Genomic DNA, 27,743 nt, shown 5'->3' with positions numbered 1-27,743 from the left:
AGGATGCAGTGCTACTATTGTTCAATAAAAGTCCAGTCCTACTAGCATGTGATTTGTTGCCAAAAACTTAAAATTTGTTCGACATTTCTATTGCTGGATCTTTTTTTTTTTCTGCAAAGTTGGTAGAGGAATAATCCAGTAATAAAAAGACTGGTAAGGCAGCACTTCCCACAGCTGAATAAAGCATCTCAAGACTCATGCATGACACACCTGTCCACAGAGGTGGACGACTGAGCTAATAATGCCATTAACTTCATGATCTCTGTCTACAGAAGTCAGTTTGTCTTGCCTTTGTGCTTAACCCTATCCTTCTCTCCACGACAAAGTCATCAAGTCAACCACTACTGCCACCAACTAAATGTTAACAGCAACATGCTCAGTAATCAGCTGCTTATGTGCATTTCTCTTAAAAGGGCATCTCTTTTTCTTTAATATATAAAGTTCTACCCATCATGTGTTTCTTCTGTGTTTTCGGGGTGTCTGCTTGGTCTGTTCAAACCCACAGGAGACTCATAATAGAGCTGGAGCTTCCTTCACATTAAAAGGAAGTCTTTCCTTTCCCCTCGCCACATGCTAACTCAGCAGAAGGGCAGCACAGTCAGTGACTCGATGTGAACAACCAGGCTACATTACATAGAAAACTTTATACCTGTTGGAAAAATAATCTTAGTTTGATCAAATTGTGTTTGAAACTATAATTGAAACTCTGTGCCAACACTTTGAAATACTTTTCCTACAATTATGCACTACTTTGTGTCAACCTATTACACCGAATCTCACTGACACCCACTGAAGGTTTGTGTTGTACAATGACAAAATATAAAAAAGTTGAAAGGTTATAAGTACTTTTGCATGGCTTTACATGTCCTCGCGATGTTGGGAAAACAACACATTGATGTCTTAAGCTCTCCTCGCGCTCTCTGGCCTGCTCCCTTTTTGTTACAGAGCAACCCAATTAGCTCACTACAGCAGTAAAAATCTGCTCCCTTATTTTACTTGTCGGTCCGTTACCTCTTCTTCATAACCTCACATACACAGACATGTATTACGTGCACTCAGGCACTCGAGATGGACTGCCACAGCCTCCATCCCCTCCCAACCTTCCCAATCTATGTCACTGTGACAGGCCAGAGTCCCAGAATGCCTGGAGAGCAGTCATCAGAGTGAGAGGAAGACTTCTGGAAAAAAATTGGTCCCTGGTGGACTTCCTGGCTTGTACGTTGCACACAAGTGAGGGTGCATGTATGTGAGAAAGTGTGAGAAGAAGTGCAAAAGATACAGGGACAACTAGAGGATGTGAGAAAGCAAAACTGTGACTTGCACACCAAAAAACATTCTGAACAGATTTGTTTCTACACAAACACGGTTCACTGTGTCAAAGATGGCAACATGCTCCACTCATGTGCACAAGGAGATGAAGAAAACATCATTCAAATCACAAACATGAAAACATACTTCATAAATCTCGCTCAAAGCACGTAAAATGGCCAGCCAATTAAAAACAGAAGTCTCATCCATGAGCCATTAAAAAAAAGTGAAACATGCATGCCTGCCAAGATTCACGAAGCACAAAAATTCAACTCACTGGCACAGAACAAGCTCAAAAGCAATTATTAGCAAGAAAAAAAAAAAGTCACAGTCAAATGAACAACTCTACGAACAATGAACTCCATCTTGGGATTCGGGAATGTCCTTATTGACACATGCAGCACACTGTGGACTTTTATCCCCCAAAACGGGAGGTGGAGTCTCAGCTCCTGCACAGCCAAAAGCCTTTAGGGACCCAGAAAGAAGGCTATGTGGTACATGTAGGTTAGGTGGAAACAAGTTGTCCAGTGAGTAACTTCTCCAGGGATTACAGGACAAAAGTTCAGAGTGAAATGGAGAGTCACAAAATGCCTGTCTTGTTTTTTTTTTTTCCATTTTAAATAAAATTCCCATTGTGGATTAAGCTACACTCATTTTACAAGTTCTATTTTCCTGCTAAGTTTAGAGACTGAATGCTGTACATTTCAGCAAATACACAATATTCTTGATAGGACTCAAGAAATGCAGAAAGATAAAGATGCAGTAGCATCACAAAGGGAGGGATGTGGGTTAAGGGGATGAATGTAAAGCAATGCCTAACTCACCTGCCAGATAGTCTTCTGTGCATAATATTTTTATGGATTTGAATTTAAAACCACTCATATTATATTTTAATATGACATTCTTTCACAAATACTTTAAAAGAAACTGTGTCAAATAAATATACTGCTGAATAGGTTTTCTCCATTATTTAAAAACAATACCAAACTTTTTCAGAAGCACTTCAATAAGAGTAATGATATACATTTTTCCCCACTTAGATGATGTGAAACTAAACTACTTTTATTTGACAAAAGTAGGTTTTGACAGCTTCAATTTGAAAGCTTTCTATTCTGCATGTTGTTTTTCTCTAAATGACAACCGCCACTGCTGCCTAATGCAGCACTTCATATCTTACAATAGAGCAACACTTCAAATGACAGATATAGTTCCAGTTTTATCAGCGTCTGAGGACAGGATATCACGATCTACTGTGTTGTGCACTCTGCGAGAGCTGCTAATGGATGTTGCAGGGCTAAGAACCAAGAGACCAGCACGAATGAAAACATGGAGGGAGATCAGCATGTGCTCTCTGAAGTACAGAGAAAAACTGGCAGAAGGAACTTCAGGAAAGTCTTTGTGTGTACTAGAAAAGATCAAGATGTTTTATATATCTATATTTAATGAACCATATTTGTCTAGAAGAAATACCAAGAAAGTTTCAACATCTGGGTGGGAGATAATCATTCCTGATTTAAAATTGGATTGTAGTAGATTTTTGAATCTAAGTGTCCGGCATCAAGGGTTGTTTGTTTTAATAAAGTGAGCAACATTTTGTTAAAATGAACAACTTTTAATAATTCAAGAGAGAAAGTTGAATCTCATAACTGAAAAAATAAAGTGACACTGAAGACATTTTGTAAAGTCGTAAACTAAGTGCTGCTAAGTGTAAGTATTGTTTATACACCCTCTCTTTTACCCCACAATTATTGTCAATTATTAAAATGATGTATAAAAGCCTTCAGATAAAATTATATTATTGGAGTAGCATAATTACACATGGACAATTTTAAAGCCAACATTTGAGTATGATTGTAAATGACCAGTGACACAATTACTGGCACCCTAACAAGCTCCTTAAAATAACTGGAGCAGAATAATTATTTATTATATTTTCTACTTAGTTAGTTGTTAATCAGTGTTTCCAATAAGTACATAAATAAAAAAAAATGATAAAGGCATTGACAAAACATTCCTACACTGCCAAGTATTAGAGAGCTGTAGAAAAGACTGACATCAAGTCTCCATAATAACCATAAAAGATAATGGGGTAAAAACAACTCATGCCCACTGTTAGGTGGAGGATCTATGATACTGTGGGCCTGTTTCCCTTTTAAAAGCCCTGAGAACCTTGTTAAAGTGTATGACATCATGTATTCAAAGCAAAAGCATCAAGATAATTTAATAAAAATCTGATGGACTTTGTAGCTTTTAATAGGGTTCCTTGTCAAATCACCACATGATGCATAATCACCATTTTTCCTCTGGCCATTTGGAGGATAAGCAGAAGAGAAGACACAAGAAAGGGCCCAGAACTCTCTTCAGAACGGTCAAATTTTTCTCTTTATACCCCCCAATCTTGTCGAACTTGTGAAATGCTACAGGAGACGCCTATAACACAATGTGCTGACGGCTAACCATTGTGCCTCTACCCAAAACACTTAAGAAATAGCATCCCTTAATAGGAATGTTAAGAAATAATTGCATTGTACAATAGATGTGTGCAAATTAATATTAATATTTTTCCAAAAAATTATTCAGTGTTATGCTAGTGCAATAAAAGATGCCTTAATTTCCTGAACAATTGTGAACTGTGTTGAATGAGTCTTGAAAGTTGGTTTCAAACATCCTCTTTAGCCGCTGCTCATTCAAGTACTTCACAGTTGGAGATTTTCCCAGCTGGAGATGTGCTCTCACAAGTGGAAATCTTCCAGTGTGTTGCAATGGCTGATTGAACAGAAGACTGGACATGAAGATGTATTTCTTGTATTTTTTTTTCCTTTTTGTTTTTTTTTTTCTTTACCATGTCAAGAAAAGCAGGTGAGACTCCTTGCTTGAACATATGCAAGATGTTGATGAGGGAATAGAAAGCAACATGCAGGTCGGCAGAGTGGATTAGCTGCTGGCGTATCACACTGGCTCACTCCATCATTCTACTAGCCCTACAGACTAGGTACTTGTTGGAGGTAATCTACCATGAGACGTCCAAAATGAATGTTGTGAGCACATGTTTTCTGACTTGTACTACTTCCACAAGATGTCAGAACTCTTTCAGAGTGGCATGTTGTGTTTGTAAAAGCAAACCCTTAGAAACATGCGGCGTTCAAAAACCAGAAAACGTCTGGTTTTCAAAAGAAAAGGTTGAATGACCCTACTTGTCATTCACCCCAAGACCAGCAGGTCATTAGGGTGAAACTAAATTGAAGACAGATTTAATGTCTCAGATTTGATGGTTAATCTTTTATTTCTCGTACTATTAAAAGATAAAGTGATTCAGTTGAGTTTTAAAATGCTGCATGTTGAGGACTTCTGAGAGTGATAGTGAATAATAGAAGAGTCCATCCCTTAGTTTTGTTTCAACTTTTAGACCAACCAAGTCAACAGCCGTCCTTGAAAAATAAGTATATAGTGATATGGGAAGGGTTTTTTTCTACACCACAGCAAGCTTTGATTTGCTAACCTCTATTTTAAGCCTTTCATCTAAAACTAAACTAATACTGCTATGAGGCTTTGCAAATTCTGATGTATTGCCCCTTTATGCCTTTCAACAGTGGAACAAAGAAAAGCTGTATGACTCGTACAGGTCTTGCATGGAACCACAGAGAAACAGCATGGCAAAGATAGAAAAAGCTACCTATAGTTAATGCATGCATTTCACAGTGACTTCAACCATGGAGGACTGAAGGGAGAGGCGAAGGTGAAAACAAGACACCATACAAGTTAACAGGCAAAACGGGAAAACAGAGCGACAGACACGATTCCTCTACCTGAGCACCTCGGAGAGCGAGGAGTCGCTGTCATCCGACCTGGAGGCAGAAGAGGAGCGAGGAGAAGGCGGGAGGTGGGAAGAGGAAAGGGTTAACCACGGTAAGAAAAGACAGAAGGGTTACTGCATGGCAAAGGGTTAAAAAAGGGAGCACAGACAAGTAGAAAGGGGTTCAGACATAAGAGCACAAACAGGCAGGAAAGTTCAGTCAAAAATAAATCTTGTTCAGTGAGATTAGGCAGCTCGCTTTATAAGTCACTGAACAAGCTGTATTATTTGACCAATGTCAGTCTCAATCCGGCCACCAACACTCAACATTAAATTGACTTAATTTTTGCTAAAAAATACAGGTTAAAAGGTTTGGAACAGAAGGTCATTTGGATAAGTACAGTCATTTGCATTCTGGTCAAGACAATAATAGAGTCATACAAAAATGTACACTTAGCAGCCTGTTAGCCTAGCTCATAGGAGGTCAGCTGAGAATGATATCTGTCAACAACACCAAAAACTGTCTGGATTCAGACAAAAGTTTATAAAAATACATACTAGACTATGTTGGCTTTCAACCTATAAAGTAAATATGATTCATGAAATCATGTAGTGACTGGATTTGGCCCCTTTTTTTTTTAGCTTAATAAGACCTAACCAATGACCAGCAGGTCAAAACGTCAAAGATCAGACCTTTAAGCCAATTAGTGAATGTGCCATACTTAAATGCTATAGGTCACTGAAATCTCTTCAGTATGTTAGCTATATTCAGTTCTGCTCTCAAGGGAATATTTATTGAGGCATCACTGTTTCAGTATTACTGGCCATTCTGAAGACCATTTAAAATGCTGACCAAATAATCTTTTTATTTTTGTTTTGAATGAGTGAGAGCTCTCTCTCAAACATAATGTGACAAAACATGGGCTTCTAAAATAAATAAGGCCAGAAGAATCGTTTTTAATCCCATTCTCTTAAATTCTTAGACTTTTCTCAAAGCTTTATAAATCTAGTTTCCAAAAATTGTCTATAAAACTCTGATTGTTGTGACTGTACCTTAAAGTACAAAAACAAAGATTAGCTTTCTTTATTTTACACTGATTGTAGAAGTTATTCACTAAAGCTAAACTAACTGCTGCTGCTGCCTCTCCACTTGTCTTTTGTGAACCAACAAGATGGATTAGCAGTGTCAACATTCTCACATATCGCTCTTGAAGAAAGCAAATAGTCGCATCTCCAAAAATGTCAAACTGTCAGTCGAAACAAAATAAAAACTTAAGGGGATTATCAGGAGAGAAAAAAAAGGCTGCTAAGGAGGAAACACTGATGCCAAGATAGTCACACCAAAGGTCGCAGATTAGTTGCTCTTTGGCAATGGGGTCAGGGTCACCTCTTAAATTGAATCTTTGCTGACATTTTCAAGACATTAGTACAGAAAACGGATATTGGAGGGAAAACAGGGTTAAACAAAAGGAGGGGAAAACTGCTGAGTTAAGGGAAAACCCAACATCCATGCCACACTCAAAAGTCAAACAAGTTCTGTTAGACAATGACAATATAATGATGAAAAATATATTCAGTCGTCTCCTATTTGTCACCTTGTTATTTTTTTCTAATAAAAAAAAAAATCTCAATATTCTGTAGGCATGGGCTGGTAACAGATTTCAAAGAATGCATGCATTTAAAAAATATTTTTAACCCCTTACAATTATCCATCAAAATAAGAAAGAAAATAAATTATTTATTTAAAAATTGTCAAACAAAGCCACAAAGTGCTCCTTGTGGTCAAAACATGGATAACTACAGATCAAACGTTAGCTAGAAAAGTATAAATAGTTGGAAAACTTTATTTTCTTTCCATGGTTTAAGTTAAAAACAAAAAGTACCAGAGTTTTGACTCGCCGTATGGGGCATAAACTACTAAACCACTGAAAAGCATCTCATACCAGCTCATACCTAGTTCTAGGTTTGTGGAAGTAGCAGAGCTAACAAAAAAAAAATAAAAAATTACTGCAATTGATCCATTTCTCTCTTTTTATAGCAACTTTCCCCAAAAGCCTTTAAAATGCATTGCTTTTTCAAATATAATGTGAATTCTTACAATAATGATTAAAGCCAGAAGATAAAACAAGAAAACTGTTTCAAATTTGTTTATTTTAGGCTCACCAGTTGTTGTTTTTTTAACTCATAAATGGCTTGATTCTCGTCTCGTAGGCAAAAAAAAAAAAAAAACACTTAAACAGGAATGAGTGATTAGAGAGTAAAACTTCTTTTTTGCATTTTAAAAGATGCAAAGGGATGCTTGAACTTGAAAAGATGTAGAAGAGCTTTATCAGCACAATTCCTCATTTCTCATCATTCAAGAGGTTTTGTGCTTTAAAAAAATATTAGATACATGTAAGCATGTATCTAATCCATGAAGTGGTAGAGTTCAAAAGGTCTCAGCAATGGAATAAAATTATAAACTTGGAATGAAAGCAGTTTTTTAGCAAAACATTTACACATCTCACATATAACAGAGATAAAAACAAACAGATGATGTCCTTCCAAATAAATAAATAAATTCCAAGACTGCCAACAACAGCACATGAGGAAGAAAAAAAATCCACAATTCAATCCATCTTGCTGCATCATATTGTACAAGAGTATTTTCCTGGGGCAACCTTATAAGAGACCTTAAATATAAACACCTTCCCACACCATGTTAACTCAAAATGGCTTCCATCAACAACAGCTGCACAAGCACATGACAAGTGCCATCCCATTTACCTACCTCTGGTCCAGATAATGAGGAGCCACAGGCTCCAGCACACACAAAGTCAGCAGTTATTAACATACCACACGCACAACACCCTGACTGATTCCTCAAAGCAATCTTGCTAGCAATTAGGGTTCTACAAAGCCAGGATATTCAATGACTTAATAACAGATGGGAAATGAAAAAAACTAAAAAAAAACTGCAAATGCTGGCTGAAATTAACCACTGACATTTGTCAGAGTAGGATGTTGGAATTGATTGCAAACGGGAAGGGAAGCAAGTCCTCATTTCTGGCTGGGCTCTCCTTCCTTCAGCTGACATTGGATCCATAAGACCTCACCTCCTCAGTTTGATGTAACTAAATAATTACATTGCAAAAAGTGTCTTTTTACACTTTTAAATGTTGACACCGTTAGAGAAATGTGGCAGCCAACTTCAAACCTACTGCACAATGCAGATTTTGGGACGGTTTCATTTGCATTTTCAAGATCAGTCATTTTTTGTGCATAATCTTGTTAAAAAAAACAAAAAGAAAGTGCCTCAAAAATGCAAAAATACCCATTTAATTTTCTCAAACATTGTTACTTTACTACCACAAACTTAAATGTATATTATTGATGTTTATGGAACAGACAAAGTAGCGTACTACATAAGTATACATTTAAAAAGAAAGGATACATGATTTACAAAAAACTTTTTTGCAAATAAAAAATCTGAAAAATGCATATGATGGTAACATTTTGTTGTTGAGAGAATTATTTTTTTGGCTGAAACGGGGAAATTGGGCCCAGTTGATAGAAAGATAAATGGAGCTAAAAAGCAATTCTAGATGAAAACTAGCATAGTTAGTAGGTGCAAAAGACCTGAAAATTGAGAAGACCTTAAAATATAATAATGAAAAACCCAATTCTGAAATCAAACAGACCTCAATTTTGATGTTCACAGAAGCAAACACAATTTTCTGATTTTTATTAATAAAAATCACATAGGTTTAGGAACTTTGTTGCAAATCTGACCGCAACATCAAATTTGTTGTGATCTGATGTTTATCAGATCCCAACAAACTTCAATAATGTTTCTGGTTGCAATGAGACAAAATATGAAAAAGTTTAAGGGAGATTAATAGTTTGGAAATACTATAATATTATAAAATTCAGCTGATCTGACTTTTTCAGTATCTTAAAGTCTTTCCAACATAGCTTTTTGGACTTTCTGCAACACTTAACACTAATGGGAGGAAATAAAGTGTGGAAGTGGGATTCCATTCTACATTGCTCTCCAAAGGTAATGTATTTAATGCATCGATATGAGAAAGAGGCCTGACAACACAGATAGCACGAGGAAGAGGAAAGGGAAGATGAAGAAGAGGAAGAGGGATAGGAAGAACAGGAGGAGGAGGAAATGACTGAACTGAGCAGATGTGGGTGCAAAAAGTGCACAGCGTCTGTCCGGGTCTCTGTGCAGGACGGTACTCACTTGTCCAGAGCAGAACCTTGCGCTTGGTTGCTGGTCAGTCTGGAGAAGACGTTGCGATCATTCCTTGTCCTTAAAGGAGGTGAGGAAGGGGGAGTGTAGACATCAGTGGGCCTGATGAGGAATTAAAGAAATAATAACATGTCAGTGAAAACTCAATAATCGAATCTCCATCCGATCTTGAAGTCATACGTACCTGTACGAACGGTCGTAAGATTTCCTTCTTGTAATAGGGGAAGTGTCATAACCTCGAGATTGTCTGGGACTAAGACACAGATAACAGAAGAAAAAACTAAGCTGATTGCAAAGGTGCTCATGAGAGATGAAATGGATAAAATATAAGACACCATTTTAATAAGTGTGTTTTCTAAACCAGGAAATTAAAACTCAAATTGCAGCTGAAATCAGATGATTTTTTATTTAAGTAGCCAGTCAAAAAAACCCTCAAAAATGTGAGATTTTCTTAAACATTTCAAGAGGTGTATGACCATCTGGCCATTCTTTGGCTATCATCTCATTAGAAATGTTATTAAGTATTAGTGTTGCAAGAACTATTTGTACAAAAACAATGTGATGCAGAGCTAAGAAGCAGCATGTGCATGGAGATCTTGATAACACAAAGTATGAGCTAAAGTTGGCAGAAAAAGAACAAATGCTGGTAGCAAGTGTTGAAACTGGGAATGACATCTAACTTAACTCTACTCCAGTTGCTCAAAAACCAGTGAGTTTCCTGATATACTCAGTGTATTGCCTACTAACAAATATTATAGCAACATCTTCAGAAAAAGGAAGTTATAAAGGATTGTGACTATAAATGGCAAAATCTACAAATGAACATTAAATACCAAGTTTGGTTCATGAGTAAACAGCCACTCATAACCAGAAGGCTAGAAAAAAGATTTTGGAATGCTTGTCTTTTACATTTTCTCATAGAAATCAGTAATTGCAGCACAAATATTTACAAACAACATAAAAAAAATTGTTACAAAATTCTAGTTAGGGAATCTGAACAAAAACGGTCTGTAGTCTTTAAGAAGTTCACTGAGAGTAATTTCAAACATTAATCTAGTATGATCTCTCACTCCTAAGATTAACAATTAATCAACACAGTTTGCTTCTCCATGACTTACAAAGTGTGTCCTCTGACAGGAAGGCTGATTGTGCGGGACGCTCGTTCCCTGTGAAAAGGGTCCCGGAGGGGCACGCTCAGTGCCAGACTTCCTGGAACAAGACTCAAGCCATCCTCCTGGATGTCGGTCAGTGAGGCTAGGGACTTAGTGATGTGCTGCTGCTTGCTGCTTGATGAGGGATCCAGGATGGGGCCGAGGTACTCCGCAGACACCGCCTTCATCTGGGCCGAGAGGCGAGGCTCCATCTGGGTGAATCAAGTGAAGAGATTGTGTTAAAAAGTACCAGAAAAGCCAGGGTGAACTGAGAAAGGAGGGCAGTGGGATGACAGAATATCACAACATATAATACAATAATGAATGCTAAAAATTATTCCAATGCATGTTTTGGTGAGGAAATGAGAAGACAAGGAAGCATAAGCTGCTAGCAAATAAATATTAATGTTGACTAAAAACAAGAGACACCAAAGTCTAAAAAGGACCAACATAAACAGAAGATCTGCATCAACGCTGACTGTTTTCTACCATCAAGGTTTAAGTGTTTGCCTCTACTGCCTCCCTGTGGTTTCAACCAGTGAAAGCAGGCAGACAAAAACCTCAAACACCAATACAAAGTGATATTGTTCCTCTATATAAAGAGCTTTACCTTTATTTTAAAGTCATCCTGGCTGTTGGATTCCTTCATCTGTGACACACTAAATGAATCACAGAAAGGTGAAACAATATAAACAGATGTTGCATAACTTTTAGAGATGATTTAATGCATTTTTTCCACATTAGGACAAAATGATCAATACCAAAATATGTTAGCCGTGTGCTTTCAGATTTTTTGATGATGAGGAAGTAAAGTGGAGATGCTGACGGCTCACCTGCTGTCAGAGGCTTGGCTGAACTCAGAGGGCTCCTCGTCTGTGCTGGCGTAACCATTTTCTGAAAACAAACAAAGCACAAAACCCGAAAGCTCACAGTAAACAGTGAGGACAAATCATATGTTCAGACAAACAAGGTGACACAGCCTTGTTGGTGAAATATCCTTCTTTGATGTTTTATGCTGCACACGCTAATGTGCTTGAATAGAGCCAACATGGTTTTCACTATATTCAGTTTTCAGCCATGCTCCTTCTGTTTTCATAAGATGGATTGAACAGTGCTCTGTAAAATGTTCAGACTTGGGATTTATAACCTGAACATGCTTTAAACATCTTAATCTCCACCCTATCTGCTGTGTTCCTTGGTCTTCATGATGCTGTTTGTTAACTATGAGGCATTCACAGAACAGCTGAATTTATTATTCAATTAGACTACATAGGAGAAGTCTTAAGTGCCCGAGGGTGGTGGCATTGGATTTTATTTAGGTTTATCAGAGTAAAGTCATCTAAATACAAATGCATGTTAGAGTTATTTTTTACATTTTTATTCACATAAAATTTCTAAAGCTTTGTGTGGTTTGTGTTGTCCTTTCAATTTTGATAAAACATCAAAATTTTATGTAAAATATGTAGTAAAATATTAAGAAATCATATTAATCTATAGGCCACTAATACATTTTGTAATTTTTGGTTTGTCTAAATTAAACAATCTTGGGGTGAAAGGCGGTGCAGGATTTGACCAATGGTAATTTCTTTAGACACATTCCTGAGCTGCACAACCCAAGTTTCAAGAGAAGGCTTGATCGGCGAGCAAAAGCAAATATTTAGTGGCTGCTGATCTAAAGTAAACATTTTGAACACAACAAATCTTAAGAGTAATGCCTTAAATGTTCCTAAAATGATAAGAAGGTGAAATAAAGCAAACCAAACGCAATAAAAAATATTTGACTTTTCCCTCATTTTATTTAGTTTATGTTTTGTCTTGCATTCCAATAGAAAAAGAAATGCTCTCACCTTGCTGGACGTTGTGGATGAGAGCCTGGAGCTCAGGAATGCACTCGGCCTTTTCTCTCAGCGCGTCGAGGATCATGTGATTGTGAGACGAGCCGATCACATCAGTCTGCCTCAGCTGACCCTCGAGCAGTCGGATCTGCGCCTCCCTCTGAGCCACCTGTAAGCTCTATACACAGTCACACAGGCAGAGAAAGAAATAGACAAGGAGAGTAAGAAGATTACATTTTTATTTAATAACTTTCATTTGAGTGGTTTAATTGGGGTCAAACTTTTCAAACTACAAAGCTTCAAACTTTCTCCAAAGGCACAGAATGAAATGCAGAACTTTATTATTTGTGTGGAGCCTTTCTTATGAGTCATTATAATTAGCAGCTAAAAAACAAACACATGGAAGGTTTTAAGGAAGTAAATCAAAGCCATGGTCATGAAGGCTTTATCCAGAACTTTTCTTGCAAGAGAAAATTTGTCTTTCAAAATAATCCAATATAGGATTGCTTGGAAATACTACTTTATTCTTAATTATCAATAAAGAAAACAACTTTTTATACTCCTATAAACCTGAATCAGAGCTGAAAATGTGGCAATACAATTGTATAACATTAACTTTTAATATTCCAGTATGAAACCTTGCTGTAGTACAAAGAGATACCACTAGATGACATACAAGGAACCTTTTACAACTGCAACACAAGCAACTATAAAAAGGTTTAAAAATCGGTTCACTTGTCTTTGTGCTTCTGTTTTTCCTCATGTTAACTCACCTTATCAATGGAAGCCTTCAGGAAGTGATCCAGCAGGTGGCGCGCTTCAGCCAGGGAACAGGAGCTGATCACCACTGAGGTATCCACCGAGTCCAGTTCATCCTGATTAAAAACAGCACTCGCATCAATGGAGGAATCGCATCACAACACACACACAGAGATGTGTTTTCATGTAATTATGTTTCTTACCTTGGTCTCCTCTATCTGCACGATGGTGGCCTGGCAGTCAGACAGACTGTCATTGATGTAGTCTATGTTGGCATTCAGCACCTCAATCTCCTCGTTGACTTCCTGGAGGAGGCGGTCCTCCGCCTCTGGCCCCTCGCCGTCGGCCATCAGTACCTCCCTTTTATGTGAGAGAGCTTCCTGTTGCATCGTCAGCTCTTCTCGCTTCTGACTCATCAAAAACACAAACAGCACAGGCTTTCAGAAATTAATCATAATTCTCTAAAACAATAAAAGTAATTGGAGTTTGTTTCACATCCATTTTTCATTTGGCCTGATACATACTTAAACACCTTTGTTGGTTTTAGTCTTAAGGTGTTGCAATTTAGAGTGACCACAGCAGAGAGCTGCTTTTACTCACACACAACGGAAGAAGAGGAACCAAGGTCCTCACAGTGGTTTCATTTCTTATCTACTGACATGAACGAGTCAAAACAGCTGCTACCGGCTTCGTTTTCAATCTGATGCTTAATTTCTGCTGACAGCTCATCTCATCTGGTGGCATGCAACGAGGTAACTCCAACAAAGGAAAAGAAATCCCATTTTCTAAACATATTAAAAACACCTTCCCACACCTTGATAAGGCGATCCATGTCCGCTTCTACGTTGGAGATGGTCATTCTCTGCATGACGATGTCCATGATGCGACGCTCAAGGGTTTGCCACTTCAGACGGGCAGACTTGGAGAAGCTGTTGGCTCTGCCTGCAGGTGCAGTGCTGCCCAGGACCGCTGGCTTCCTCTGAAGCTTCTTCCTGCTGTTGGAAAGTTATAATGAAGAAAAACATCCCCAAATGATGAAACTGTTCTGTTTCTAAGTACTAATAGAATTTCACTGCATTTCCTTCAGTGGCATCAGATCTAAGGGGACTGAAAACATAAAATCAACACATTTCATTTTTTACTCATAAAACTGTTATGTTTTTAAAGAAACTTCAACTTCACAATAGCATTACTTGTCCCAATGCATTCAACCTTGATGAAACACACAGCAGTATGTGGTTGTAGCGAGTCAAAAGGTGGAAAGGTTGGACAGGAAGGGGAGGTGAATACTGCTGCACAGATTCAGCCCCATTTATGCAACAAGACAATTACTTACCTAATCACCCGCGTCCCATCCACACTCCCCTCGCTCTCTGCCATGTATCCATATGCGTTGTTCTTGTTGTTCCACTGGCGCACCAGCCCGCTCACAGTCCTCGCAGTCTCCGCCTCAGAGCTGCTTGCCGTCGTGTTGGCCGACAAATCAGCTCCGGAGTCCGTAACTGGAGTCGTCTGGTTCCAGCGGGCAACTCGACCCGCCACGCGGTCCGACATGGGCTTGGCCATGCGCCGCAGGGCCGTCACTTCCTGGGTCTTCCTACGCAGCACCAGCTCCTGCTGCCTCTTTTGAGACTCCAGCGCCCGAATCTGGTACTGATGTCGTCAGAGTAATACAAGCCTCAGCATCATTTAGAGTTCATAGACGGCTTTTTTCTTTTATTTAAATTTTATTTATGTTCCGTAGCACAAAGTGTTTACTTTTCACACAAGTTCACAAAGTACTGATCAAGAAGGGATTTAAGACTTAAGATGAAGCCCTAGATAAAAGGATTAGGACCGAGGCCTACAGCATCACTGTGTACTGTCTATTGCGCCAAAGAAGCAAACAGAACCCAAATGGGAAGGTAATATTTTCAGAATATGTGCTAATGTGAAGAACAAGATGCAGAATGTAAACTGATTACATATAAACCCCCATTTTTAAGTGTTTTACAGCTTTGCATTTATTTTTTCTTCAGGCTTTCTATCTTCCCTTTCCGAAAAGATTCTTTGGTAAGTCAGCTTAAACATTGCATGTTGTGAAATATTGGCTCTCGTATCTCAAAGCTTCTTCTATTTCTGGCAGTGGAGCAAATATTTAAATGCATATGCAAAATATTAAAGACGGATAGCTACAATCCAGTGAAGCTGATACATGTCCTCTTGAGAGGACACAAATACACATCTCCTCCAAATACACAATCTTTAAAAGCTTCCTCACCTCCTGTCGCCGCTGCTCCTTCTTAAGCTGAGCAATCTCTCGATTCCTCTTCGCCTCCACCATCCTCCTTCTCTGTTGCTCCTCTTTCATTTGCTTCATCAGCGCCACCTGCAAACAGCCCGGAGGATGGCAACTCAAATAAATTTCTTTATTCTTATCATTCTGTCAGAATAATTCTTCCCGACTCCCCCTTACCTTTGCTTTCTTCATCTCATTGACTTCAGTTTGGAGCTTCTTCAGTTCCCGCTCATACCTCCCCTGGTTTTTGAGCAGACGTGCATGCTCCTTCTGCGCTGCCTGCAGCTTCAGCAGATCACGGTTCATTTCTTTGAGGCGCTTCTCGTACTCCTGCCTGATCTTGCTGGCCTTCTCCTCAGTGTAGTTTTCCATGGACACTGCGTAGGCATGTAATAACGTTGAATAGGTGCTCCGAAGGGTTATTAATTGAGGATTACCGAGCCTCACTCACTGAGGTTCTGCAGCACGCGGTCTCTCTCCAGCTGCGTGTCTCTGATCTTGTTCTGCAGCAGGATGAGCTTCTCCTCGTACTGGAGCTTTAACATTAGCAGCCGCCGCTGGCTGTTCTCCAGTTCGTCGATCAGCTTCTGCTTGATCTCAATCTCACAGGTCAGGTCGGCAAGATCTGCCTGGAAGTTGGCTGCAAGTTGGGAGGTTCAAAAAATTATTGGAACTCCAGTCTAAGAAAGAACTGGATGCACAGTTTTAAAAAAAACTATCAGTCCAAACTGACATGTTAAATACTGAACTTTTAAAATGTTTTCATTGTGAGTGTAACTACTAAATGTAGAGTCTGCAATTACCTTTCTCATCCGAGTCAGAATCTGAATCCACCAGGCTCTCGTCACTGTCAAAATCGTCCTCTTCCTCCCTGCCCTCCTCCTCATCTTCGCCTTCATCTTCCTCACAGCCGCTCTCCTCCTGCAGTGGAGACATAATATCCTACAGAGGCAAACACTTTATTTAAGATGTTGTTCTGCCTGTATGGTGATGACATGGTAAAGGACGAAGACCTCACCTCGGTGTAATTGTCATCTGAATCGATCTCTCCATTCTGTCCATTTTCGCCGCTTCGCCGACTCTCCCCGTTTTCCTGAGTGTGCAGCTTTACTCGTTTCTTGAGACCTTTCTCCAACTCTGGGCTGCAGGAGATAGAAAAGTGGTTTTGGGTAAAAGGTGTTTATAAAATAAACACATATACAACATCTAGGGTTGCTACTATCAATTATTTTAGTAATCAATTAATCCATCAATTATTCTGATGATTAATCAGATTAAAAAATGTTGACATTCTACAGATTTTTCATTTGACCACTACAACCTTTTTTATATAGGAAATAAAAGTGCATTTTTTTTTATAATAAATGCCAAATGTATGTACATTTTGTACAGAATATGTTGCTTTTCAGCCAATCACCTTTTTCTTATTTAGTCTGTAAACTCCAGTTATCAAATAATCAATTAGTTATTTCCGTAATCGATTTATCATTTCAGTCCTAATAATATCAATGTATTTCATCGCCCTGCATGACTGCTGATGCTAAAATGGTTGCTTTATGCTCCAGCAACATTTGCAACACTGGCTTTTTTTTTTTTTTTTTTCACAGAGAAAATGAGTCTTCTAATGTAATTGCCATAGTCCATTAAAGTACATCAACTTTTATCTTCCCATTAGGTTCTTAAGTCTTATTACTTGCTTTATTTTCCCCTTTGCTCCTACTTTCACAGATTTTATCACCAATTCCATCTGCCACCACTTCTAAGCAATTAGTCTGCTAGATTCCTACTCTTGTCTCTTATGACCCCATGGCTAACTGTGTGAAACCTTTTAGTGTCCCTGCCAGCATTACAACCCAGCACTGATAGCACTCCAACTCTCCCAAAGTCCCAGAGTCATAATTGACTTGGATGAATCTCTTAAAGAGAAAGTGAGGCAGGAGAGCATGTTTGCAGAGCACATTAATCCCTTTCAGGCTGAAAAATTCAGCACAGGTGCATCAATCCAAGCTGAGCAGGAGAAATTAGGAAATTGTTTTACATAAAGCTTAGGTGTTTGAAGTCACTGTTTCGCTTTCAATTTAGAAGGGTTTTATTTATGTTTGGATTTTCTATGTGTTAGTTTCTGTGAGGTCCAGCCAGATCACCTGGGCTGGTGAGACAAAGTGCAAATTCTTCATTTTGTTTTTTGTTTTTTTTTGTAAACATTGCCTGCTTGTCTGCCAGTGGTATTACAGAGAATGTTTACTATTTCAACTTCCCTGAAAAGAGACTTTTCTGTGAAACTCCAGAGAGATTGAGTTCTTTTATCAACATTTGTACCACTCCATGGTCCCGGCGAGTTTGTCTTCTCTTGTTAATCAGCATAAACGACGGAGAGATCGAGATAAAGAGCTCAAGCGTCATCTCTCCCACCTGATAGCTGAGAGTCTGAGATCCCATGAGGAAGTGGCTGGCATTTATAATCAAACATGGAAAATGATGTGTTACTCTGTAGAACTGGATAAGAATGAATGTGGAAGAGAGAAGTTCAAACTCTTCCTCTATTTTACCTCTTAGGTCAGAGGGCAAACCAGATTCAGAGGAGATCTTTTCTTAAACGGATTAGTGAAAATCAGAGGAAATTTGGATAACTGCACGAGCTTAATCAGATTGCTGAACACCCACTCATTACTTTAGACACCCTTTTGTTGTTATGATAAGTAGGTTGTTTTGTTGCCTGTATTTTTAACCATTCAACACATTTATATGCTGGTTTAATAAACACATTAGTACAATTAGATTTTATCAGTAACTTGTTTTTGTTAGCTGACGTGTAAAAAAGAACTAAAATTAAACTCCTGGTCCTTTTCAGTTAAAGCTAATGTAATCATGCTTCACCACACTATTGTATAATTTTGAGCTAACTGCAAATCTCTACTTTCATTTACAGGATTCGTCAAACTGTGTAGTTTGGGAAAGATAAAGCAAATTGTAGACAGTTTGAAAGTCTCAGTTCCTTCACCTCAGCCTTCTCTGCCGCCTTTCCTTCTTCTTCAGCCGCTCGATGTCCAACTTGGCGCGCCGCAGAACGTCCGTCATCTCGGCCTCCATGGACATGGCTATTGGGGAGGAGCCAGGGGGATGGCCGGGGGCTGGGCTTAGAGCGGAGGCTGGAAACGAGGAACGAGAGGAGAGCCGGGCCACCTGCCGTCGTAGTGACTCATTCATGGCCTCGCTCTCAAGGAGTTTGGATCTAACAGGGTAGGAAGAGTGGGAAGGTTTATTGATATTTAAGCTCATAAATCTCCTCTCAACTCTGGGGAAGCTTGCAGGTAACCCCCTACCTAAGTTCTTCAACTTCTCGGATATAGTTCTGTATTAGCGTTCCAATCTCCTCATTGCCTTCACCTGCAGGTAAAAATAAAGTCGACTTTGTTAAGATTATTTTTAACCGGTAAACATATAAAGTGTAAGAGGCAGGGCTCAGGTGCAGAGCATCTCTGCATTCACGTACTTGACTTGGTGAGCAGAGTGCTGACCTCATTGGCCAGCAGATGCGTCACCCGTGTGTTGAGATGATCGATGGTTTCCTGCATGGCCTTCACTCTCAGGCGCAGCGAGTCGTTTTCTCTCTGCAGCATGGCGTTTTCCTGGTACAGGTCGCTGTAGCCTTCAGCTCCATCCTCACCTGCCACACGCTTACCCTGCATGGAAGTAAACAAAAACATGGCAGTGAATAAAAACTAAATCGGTCTTCAGTAGAATAGCAGTCAGAGCTGGGGGAAAAAACGCTGTTGTTCTGCATCCCAAACGAACACTGCGCCATTGTTCAGAATGAGTGCAATCGTCTGTGGCTCTTCAAGGAGTCATTGTTGGGTTTGGGGAGAAAAAATCAGTTGTTTATGTCTGAAACTGAGAGCCAGTATCTAGTCACAGCTCACGCCACAGTCCATTACTAGACTACAGTCACATCGCATCTCTTACCACTCAGAGGTCAGCTTGCAGTTTAGAGTCTCTTCCCTTAGGCAACCATGGTAACCTCAAGCTAAACAACTGTTTGTCTGTTTCAGTCACACAAGTCAAAGCTAAAGAAAAGTAGCCCCTAAAGGTGCCGATATTATTACGTCATATTTCTACACTTGTGGTTCTTGAGCCAAAAGCATTGCTGCTGTAAATGTAGTGAAATCTGTTTCAATTGACATGGGAAGTTCACTGATATACACACCACACTTTAGATCATGATCTGAAAATATATCAAGTCACATATCCTTTTATTCCAAATGCTGAGAAGTTCAATTGGTATTAATATTAAATGTGTTAAATGTTTGTATTTTTTATTAATATGTTACTCAGCTTAACCACAAAGTTCTTGTTATATTTTTGTATTGTGTCCAGTTAGTATCCTCGGTTTCATTCATCTTGTCACCTCCTTTGCTCTCTTTTTAGTATCCGTCCCACCGACGAGGTGTTATCACTTCTTCTTCAACCTGCCACTTTCCATTTCGATCTTCCCCCTTCTGCTTAATCCAAAATGGCTTCTTGCATTTCTGGTTCTATCTATCACCTCCTTTTCCCCCTAAAGCACGCACCTAACATCCATCACTCACCGCCTTGTACTCCATCAGCTCCATCTGGAGTCGGGCCACCTCCGCACGCAGGGCGTTGATCTGCTGGCTGGTCTTATCTTGGTTCACCACCACCTTGTTCTTGATGTTTCGGGCACGGTTGGCGTACTTCAGCGTGTTCAGCGTCTCCATGAAGTCCCGGTCTGACGGGCTGACGCAGGCAATCATGACTGTGCGGCTAAAGAGGAGAGAATCAGCAGCTCGGTTCATTTCAGACATATCTCATAAATTAGAGACTTTCTTACACTTGAAGATACAGTTTGAGTACCTGTTGCCTCCCAGCGAGTCTTGCAGCAGTCGGGTAAGTTTGGAGTCTCTATAAGGGACGTGTCCGCCTTTCTTAGTCTGATCACCTAAAGCGCTGATCACATTTCCAAGAGCCAGCTAACACAGAGAGGAGAAGAGACCAAACAGCATTTAAACAGAGCAAAATGTTTAAATGCACTGATGATCCAATCTTGTTTTGTTTCTGACCCACCAGTCCACAGTTAATAGAGATTCCCTCTCGGGCCCTTTCTCCAGTGGCCCCCGTGCGTTTGAGCCTTTCTGAGCCGGCCAGGTCCACGAAGTGAAACTTGGCCATCAGGGTCTCGTACTCCGGCTGGGCGATGGGGGAGGAGTCCACGCCGTTCACTTCGCCGTTCTCTTCTCCTCCATTCTGCTCCAAGAAAGAGGCAAGCAATGAGTTTCAGCATCTTACTTCAAACTGGTAACTATTTCACCAGCTTGCATGCTCCTTACAATTCTGTTTTATTCAGTTCTATATGAAAACACACTCCATTTATCTATGCTATCTTTGTCTTCTCCGTCTGCCCAGTCTCATTTAGAAAAATGATGAAACTTGTACACACCTTAAGCTAGACCTCCTAACTATGCTTTCTGAAAACGTTTTACTTATTTCTCTTTCACATTCAAGGCACTCTCTACATCTCTACTCCAAACCTCCAGTCCTACCATTTGCTGCTGCTGAAAGACCCTCATCTGACAGAGATGGATGGTGAAGATGGCATGTGAGCGGGAGCTTTGTGCGTTCATCTGTGTGCTGGCTGTGGTACGGGACAGAGCCCCAAGCTTCAGGCACTGCAGCAGCTGCAAAACACGCCAAACATACAGGACATTTGCAGACTTTTCATTTAAAATTAGAAGAGAAAATTGTTAAAGCAGACACAACTTTGAAAAGAAAATCTAATTTTATGCTAATGCTTGTCATCATTGCCCAGAGGAATTCAAAATCTTGCATACTTATTTAATCATTTAGAAGGAAAAATTGTTATCTGGCCCTCTCCCAACTCAAACTCATCTCTGCTCATTTGAATATCTGTCAACCATGTTTTTTTCCCCTCCTGGTGCTTCCTCTCCTAACTTTTTAATCATCCTGCCTGCATCTGCCTTCCTCGCTCCTTCATTGTCACACTCTCTCCCCCTCAACCTGTTTTGCTGCTTTAAGTCTTTTGTCACAAAAGGAGCATCCATTCATCTTCAAGGGTCTTTAAATAGATTATATTTTTGGGAAATTAGAGCCCAGGTGAGCTGAAACAAATAAGGCTATCATTCGTTTCTATCCAACACTCTGAATAATGATTGAAATAGTGATGCAGACTGAATCAGGAAATCATGCCTAGGCCATTTAATTCCTCTGATCGTTCTGTTGCGTTTAACAAATATCAGTCAATAAAATAATATCTGAAGTCTTTTCCTCCCACAATTACTGACTACTACTGGCATGGTACCATTGTGGAAATGATTTTTTTTTTTACTTTTTATTTTCAGTTAAAGAATAAAGTCACAATTTTGTACTTTGCAAAGGTGCTGTAGTGTTTCCAAAAATATGTTAATACAAAACGTCTTCTATGTGTTTAGATATCAATCAGCTAATGGTCTTGACTTGTGCAGCAGGCAGTGTCTGATGGATAAACGTGAAAGTGATAAGATCCTACAAAATTTGGTATATAAGCAAAAGATGGTTTCTAACAGTATGGAAAACTGATGCATTTTCACATAAAAAAAATTATAGAATACCACCAAAAAGAAAAAAAACTTGGTGAACTCTTGCCCAGTTTGCGTGGCTATAAAAAGACCACCCATATAAACCAGGACCCACCTCGTCCTCTGAATGCACCAGTCTGGAAGTGACTCCTGTGGTGTAGATGCTGCCGTTGGCGTCCTCATGGATTCTGATGTTGGACTTCCTGCTGCGACTCTCTGGATCTCTGGTTCCATCAAACAAGTCCAGGATCTCCTCATTGTACAACTACGATTAGGAGTTGAGATATTTACTGTCAGAGTTTCTGCCTCTTTTTAGTTTTTTTTTTAATCACAAAATTCTATTTTTTTTCTAGTTTCAAAAACAACATTACTGAAGTGTAGTATGTTAAATATCAAAGTGTAATAAGGCAAATTAATTAAAGAATGTCATTTTAAGATAATGTAAAAACACTGCATCTAGTACATTTTTTTCCTAAACAATTTTTTTATACCATTCTTATATTTATGCTCATTGTAACCTGGTAAATAATAAAAGCACTTTTTCAGACTGCACATTACACCCAAATTACACACACACAAAAAAAATTAAATCTCCAGGAACAACATTCAAAATAATGACCTCTTTCAAACAAGCCAAGTCAAAGGTCACAGAGGGCCACTGAAAGCTCAGCTGTTCCCACCTAATGTCAAACACACACCCATCTGTTTACCATCAACACGGATAAACTTTTGACCCAAAAGCTAAAAGAAAACACATTAATATCAAAGAGCAGGACAGACTAAAAAAGAAAGTAGTAGAAGCTGTTTGTAAAAGGTTATTATTTTTCTGGTTTTATTAGGATTTCTGTTATAACCTGATCATTAAAGAAACCACAACATACACGCCCAAACGTACAACAGAACCCTTCCCAACACGCCCCTCACACTTACTCTCCAGAAATCCCCCGAGGAAATGATTAGTAGCCATATATCTAATTTCTCCTACACAAGCATCCCGCCCTCTCTCTGATTCCTCGCTCTTATCCGTCTTCTGCTCCTCAGTGATGAGGAATAATGTCAGAGGTAATGGCAAACATTAATCAGGTCCCACAAAGCACACACAGACATCACAGCCCATCTGTCTTCAGACTGTCACATCCTGTTTGTGGATGAGAAGGCTGATCCTGTTGCTTCCTTTATGTTCTGCTTGGCATTAATATGGACCAACAACCAAATTTATTGATCCAGAACTTTTCAAAATGTTAGATCAAATCTTTTCGTGTGTCCCACCTCCAAAAACTGGGCGCTGACTTTAAACTCTGGCGGCTGGATGCCGGTCTCTTGGGCTCGATCCCTCCTGCTCTGGATGCCCTCAAACAGCTGGTGAACGGCCCGGGGGATGATGCCCTGCTCCTGCAGGCTCAGACTCACATCAAAACCCGTCCCCATGGTGTAGGTCTTCCCTGAGCCCGTCTGGAAGACATTTTATTGACAAAGAAAAAAAAAAAACATTCTTACCATCCCTAGATTTACATAACGTTTCTTATCTATCCATGAATATGCAGTGAAGGCTCATTAAAACTCTTAAACCAGTTAATGTACTGTGTAATCAACTGGCCAGTCAAAGGTTTTCACTTTAACTGGCCATGACTGGTGGTCTAAACTTCAAAAAACAATCAATTAGTGAGCTAAAGAACTAAAAACACAATTTGAAAGTTGTTGCTGAATAAACTCGGCGTCTGCAGTATCAGTGAGGTGTTTAAAAATTAAGGCTATTTAAAAGGAAGCCACTTTCCCTCTGGCATGAAGACAACATTAATTAACAGAATCTCTTAGCACCAACTCCAAGTCATGGCTGCAACTGAATAAATGAACAATCTTGCACTCATCACTGTTGAACTACAGTAGTTCTTTCTCATTGAACTACTATTTAATCTTATTTTTAGTTATGTTGCCTAGTTTATATTATTTTTTAATGTCTTTAATGACATCTCTCACAAGGAAAAGTAGAAAAATAATCCAAAAGCCATTCTTACATCTTACAGTTTATAATAATAATAAAAATAAGCCACAAATGATCAGTTAGCTATCGTCATTTACACTGACAGTGATTTTTTTATGGCTCACAGTACTTTGATGTGCTTGATGTCACCACACCAGTGACCGGCATGCTTTCTGTTGTTAACATACAATGATATGTGAATGTGTGGTAACTGCAGACTAAATAACTCCAAATCTACAAAGCCTCGTGGTCGCACCTGTCCATAAGCAAACACGGTTGCGTTGTAGCCCTCGAAGCAGCCCTCGATGAGCTTGTACACACAGGCCTGGTAGATGTGCTGCTGCTCTGAGTCAATGTCAAACACAAAGTCGTACGTGAAGGCCTTGTCCTTTCCCAGGAGGACCTGTGGTTCTCCTGGTGTGACCAGCGTGCACACGTGACAGCCCTCGATCTTCTCCTTGGCCATTTGAGGGCGAATCCTAAAAGATAAGGAGTAACGACATGGACATAAAAATCAAGCAAGGAGGATTTTATGACAAGATGAGAGATTTAAATGTGGAAATGTATAACATAAACAGAAGCAGTTTTAACATCTTTCCAGTGAAAATGTGCACCAAACAGTACACCAAACTGAATCTGAATGTTTTACTCGCTTGCATGACGGAAATATGCAAATATTTGCAGAACTTCCTCCGGACATCTTAAGGACACACATAGGCAGTAAATCTTTGAGAGCATTTGCTGTGGCTGAGAGGGGGTGCCTACTGGTATCTGCTGACTTGTGTGAACCTTTTCATCCATTCATCACTATTGTAATTACAAGTGAAGGTGATACAAAACAATCGCCTAACAGCCTCTGCTTTCATTCCTGACATGAATTGTTGCATTATCTTCCGTAACAGGATCATTTCATTAGGTATTGCGTTATATAGCTGCTAAAAAAAAATGCAGTGAGAATGCATCTCAAGTAGAAAATCCTCTGGTGTGAAGTATACGTGTGGACGGCAGCTTTGGGAAACGTCTGGACCAAACTCTGCAGTTTTCTCCTGAAAAGTCTGTGGGGATTATGTGAGAAAATGGCTCGAGATGCTTTAGCAAAAATAAGGGGCTTCCCAAATTCACTAGATTATTTAAAGTAGCATGTCAAAAATAATTCATTAAACTTAAAAAACTAACTAAATGCCTGCTTTTATTGTTAATCAGACTAAATCATAACAAATTAAAAGACGTTAATGGTTTCAGACTTTTTAATCAAAATCTTGAAAATTCAAAAACAGTAAAACTTTTTTTCATGTACAGTAAGTATCAGTCACTTTCTCTGCTCACAAATCAAACTGATTGGGGTTTTTTATATAAAAAAAAAAAGGTCTTTTTACTGTTTGAAAATCTATGAAACCAGATACCAGAACAGTTTTTTCTGACACTAATCAAGATAAATGGTGCGAGAAAATGAATGAGGTCAGACTCCGTGGCACTGTCTGTTCAAGCTGCGGTCTAGTTTCACGTGTGTGTGGATGTCAGCTGAGTCAGAGTAAATCTACTGGTCAAAATACAGCAATAGAGACACTACATTTCTTCGTAACCTCACTAAATAATATGTTTGGTCAAATTTATATAAATGCCAAAAGAAAAGTGCATCCCCACAAACATACAGATTTCTATACAATGCTTTTCCAGATTTTTTAGCCCATTTTAAATGTTTGCAAACAAAAACTTCAAAAAAGCGAAGATACCTTTTATAGTGCTGATTTTTTTTTTTTTTTTGGAACACATGGGATTGAAAGGACATGAAATGTTTTTAATTGTATGTCTTGATTTGAAATAGATCCAAACATGTCACTTTTAATTAATGATAATACCGAGTGTTTTTAACGTTTTTGTCTTAATTACTCTTAGTCATGACATAAACTAACTCTAGAGTTTTAGACAAAGCACAACATTTTGGTAACGATGCTCAGTTCCTTCAACTGACCATGTAAAGAAGTTTTTCGAAAGGATGAACAGAACCAGTTTGACCAGTTTATTTATAGAAATGCAAATTTGTACATTTAGGGAAAAGGATGCAGGGACTACAAATTCAAGTTAGACGTCAGAAATGAACAGGAGAAACAAAATTATATTTCAATTGGGTAGGAACAGTTTTACATAGTTCCAACACGTAAAATGTAAATGATGTGCCTGACGATTTACAGAGAGCAGACTGGAAGAGGAAAGTTGGAGTAAGTTTAGGTAAATTATATAAAAGAAACACTTTAACTTATCTGTAAGTGATGAAACTGAGCAGAAATCTGAAATAAATCCAAAACATTATTGGTACATTTAGATGTACTAAATCAGACAATGTGGAAACTCGGAAGAAAAACCTGCATCTGAGTTTATGTAGAGTGACTAAAGTCACTATTACAAGCATTGTTGTCAACTCCTCTAATCAGGACGGGTTTCCATCTTGACAGGTAGTTCGCTGAAATTAATTATTTTCCCCTAACATCACAGATGGAAAATAATCCCTGATAAGACGAGAGTGGAAGAAAGCGATCCCTTGCTAAGATCAGCTTTGAAGTCACCGATAAATGACGTCTGAACATTTGAGTTTAGGATCATTTTGATTTTCTTGACAGAACAATGGGAGAAAGCTTTACAGGCAAGATAAAACTGATTTACTGCAGTTCAGACTTCCCACAATTACATGCTTCTGCATCTGTGCTGAGTCACTGAAGAAAAACTATCTGGGAACTTTTACTTTTTCTTAATTTACTTCACTATTGAAGAGCAGGTCTGCTGGATTGCATCTGGAGCTTTTGGAGAGACGGTAGAGCTCCGATGGGGACGAGGGGTAAGAAGAAAGGTAAGGAGGTGACATTTACTACAGCAATATTTTATAAAGTCTTTACCTGGTGCAAAAAAAAAAAAAAAAACCCTCCTTATTGAGACAAACGCACTACAATTGCAACACAAAAACATACGTTATAAAGCCAGAGAGATTCAGAAAAATCCCCAACAGCTGTCGTAGGACGGGACTAAACTACAAAAACATCCACACTGGAACTTCTGTAAATACTATACATAAAGGGGGAAAAAATTACCAGTACTATCTTCACTTCACACATGGTTCCTCTCAAGTATGCATAAAGTACCACACCCTCCACTGACACATACACTTAATCCCTTTACCACAGGTTTTAATGGTGCTGCAGAAACACACACCGGGGCATTTTGTCTGGCTCTCCTTCAGGCACATAAGCATCTCTGAAGAGAGATTCTTCCAGCAGGGGATTAAACACATTTGAATTGTGCGATTCAGCAGCCACATACGAGCTCAGGCCAACCTTATTATAAAGACAGAGGCTGAAAGCAGTTAGCAGACAGATGAGTTTCCTTTATTCCTGGATGTGACCTTGACACAGAGGTTAATGGATCTAAAAGTGCTGTTTTGGCCAATTATAAACATAAAGTGAATATGGCAAAAGAGCAGCACACTGACTTTATACAGAGAGAGTTGACCACTGCAGGATAGAGAGAGAGAGTGTGTGTGTGTGTGTGTGTGTGCGTGCGTGCGTGCGTGCGTGCGTGCGTGCGTGCGTGCGTGCGTGCGTGCGTGCGTGTGTGCTGCTGGGGGGAAGAGGAAGAGAGAACGTAATGCACATAAAACAGCTTAAATTTAGATTTATGCTAAACTGTTCCTGCAGAAATTATACAAGAGTACTGAAAAACTGAATAGAGTACAGAAAGAATTACTTCTTGTGTCCCACTATGCAAATGTACTCAAACCACTGCAATTACTTGCATTTGTCACTTTACTCAAACCTCG

At 39.2% G+C, this 27,743-nt stretch overlaps 1 protein-coding gene across 3 annotated transcripts in view; it reads right to left on the bottom strand.

The window, feature by feature from the left end:
- kif21b (kinesin family member 21B) overlaps positions 1 to 27,743 on the bottom strand; it is a 63,728-nt gene that overhangs the window by 17,403 nt on the left and 18,582 nt on the right. The window contains exons 2-27 of one of the 3 annotated variants that reach the window (XM_055026982.1): positions 24,192 to 24,414; positions 23,224 to 23,406; positions 22,070 to 22,219; positions 20,923 to 21,057; positions 20,447 to 20,626; positions 20,237 to 20,352; positions 19,951 to 20,146; positions 18,858 to 19,047; positions 18,688 to 18,751; positions 18,366 to 18,596; positions 16,383 to 16,506; positions 16,168 to 16,306; positions 15,816 to 16,004; positions 15,542 to 15,741; positions 15,347 to 15,454; positions 14,423 to 14,739; positions 13,901 to 14,081; positions 13,290 to 13,493; positions 13,101 to 13,202; positions 12,340 to 12,505; positions 11,326 to 11,386; positions 11,103 to 11,151; positions 10,460 to 10,704; positions 9,526 to 9,594; positions 9,333 to 9,443; positions 5,115 to 5,153 (exon numbers count right to left, since the gene is read on the bottom strand). In XM_055026982.1, coding sequence (XP_054882957.1) covers positions 5,115 to 5,153; positions 9,333 to 9,443; positions 9,526 to 9,594; positions 10,460 to 10,704; positions 11,103 to 11,151; positions 11,326 to 11,386; positions 12,340 to 12,505; positions 13,101 to 13,202; positions 13,290 to 13,493; positions 13,901 to 14,081; positions 14,423 to 14,739; positions 15,347 to 15,454; positions 15,542 to 15,741; positions 15,816 to 16,004; positions 16,168 to 16,306; positions 16,383 to 16,506; positions 18,366 to 18,596; positions 18,688 to 18,751; positions 18,858 to 19,047; positions 19,951 to 20,146; positions 20,237 to 20,352; positions 20,447 to 20,626; positions 20,923 to 21,057; positions 22,070 to 22,219; positions 23,224 to 23,406; positions 24,192 to 24,414 — 3,972 coding nt within the window. Of the gene's footprint in view, positions 1 to 5,096; positions 5,154 to 9,332; positions 9,444 to 9,525; positions 9,595 to 10,459; positions 10,705 to 11,102; positions 11,152 to 11,325; positions 11,387 to 12,339; positions 12,506 to 13,100; positions 13,203 to 13,289; positions 13,494 to 13,900; positions 14,082 to 14,422; positions 14,740 to 15,346; positions 15,455 to 15,541; positions 15,742 to 15,815; positions 16,005 to 16,167; positions 16,307 to 16,382; positions 16,507 to 18,365; positions 18,597 to 18,687; positions 18,752 to 18,857; positions 19,048 to 19,950; positions 20,147 to 20,236; positions 20,353 to 20,446; positions 20,627 to 20,922; positions 21,058 to 22,069; positions 22,220 to 23,223; positions 23,407 to 24,191; positions 24,415 to 27,743 lie in introns of those variants that run through there. The other 2 variants (XM_055026985.1, XM_055026984.1) reach the window with 2 other exon arrangements.

The sequence above is a fragment of the Poeciliopsis prolifica genome, unplaced genomic scaffold (assembly GCF_027474105.1).
Source record: "Poeciliopsis prolifica strain line A6 unplaced genomic scaffold, Auburn_PproV2 SCAFFOLD003, whole genome shotgun sequence".
NCBI lineage: Eukaryota > Metazoa > Chordata > Actinopteri > Cyprinodontiformes > Poeciliidae > Poeciliopsis > Poeciliopsis prolifica.
Note: the sequence above shows the minus strand (reverse complement) of the source record. Positions and strands in the feature narration are given on the sequence as shown.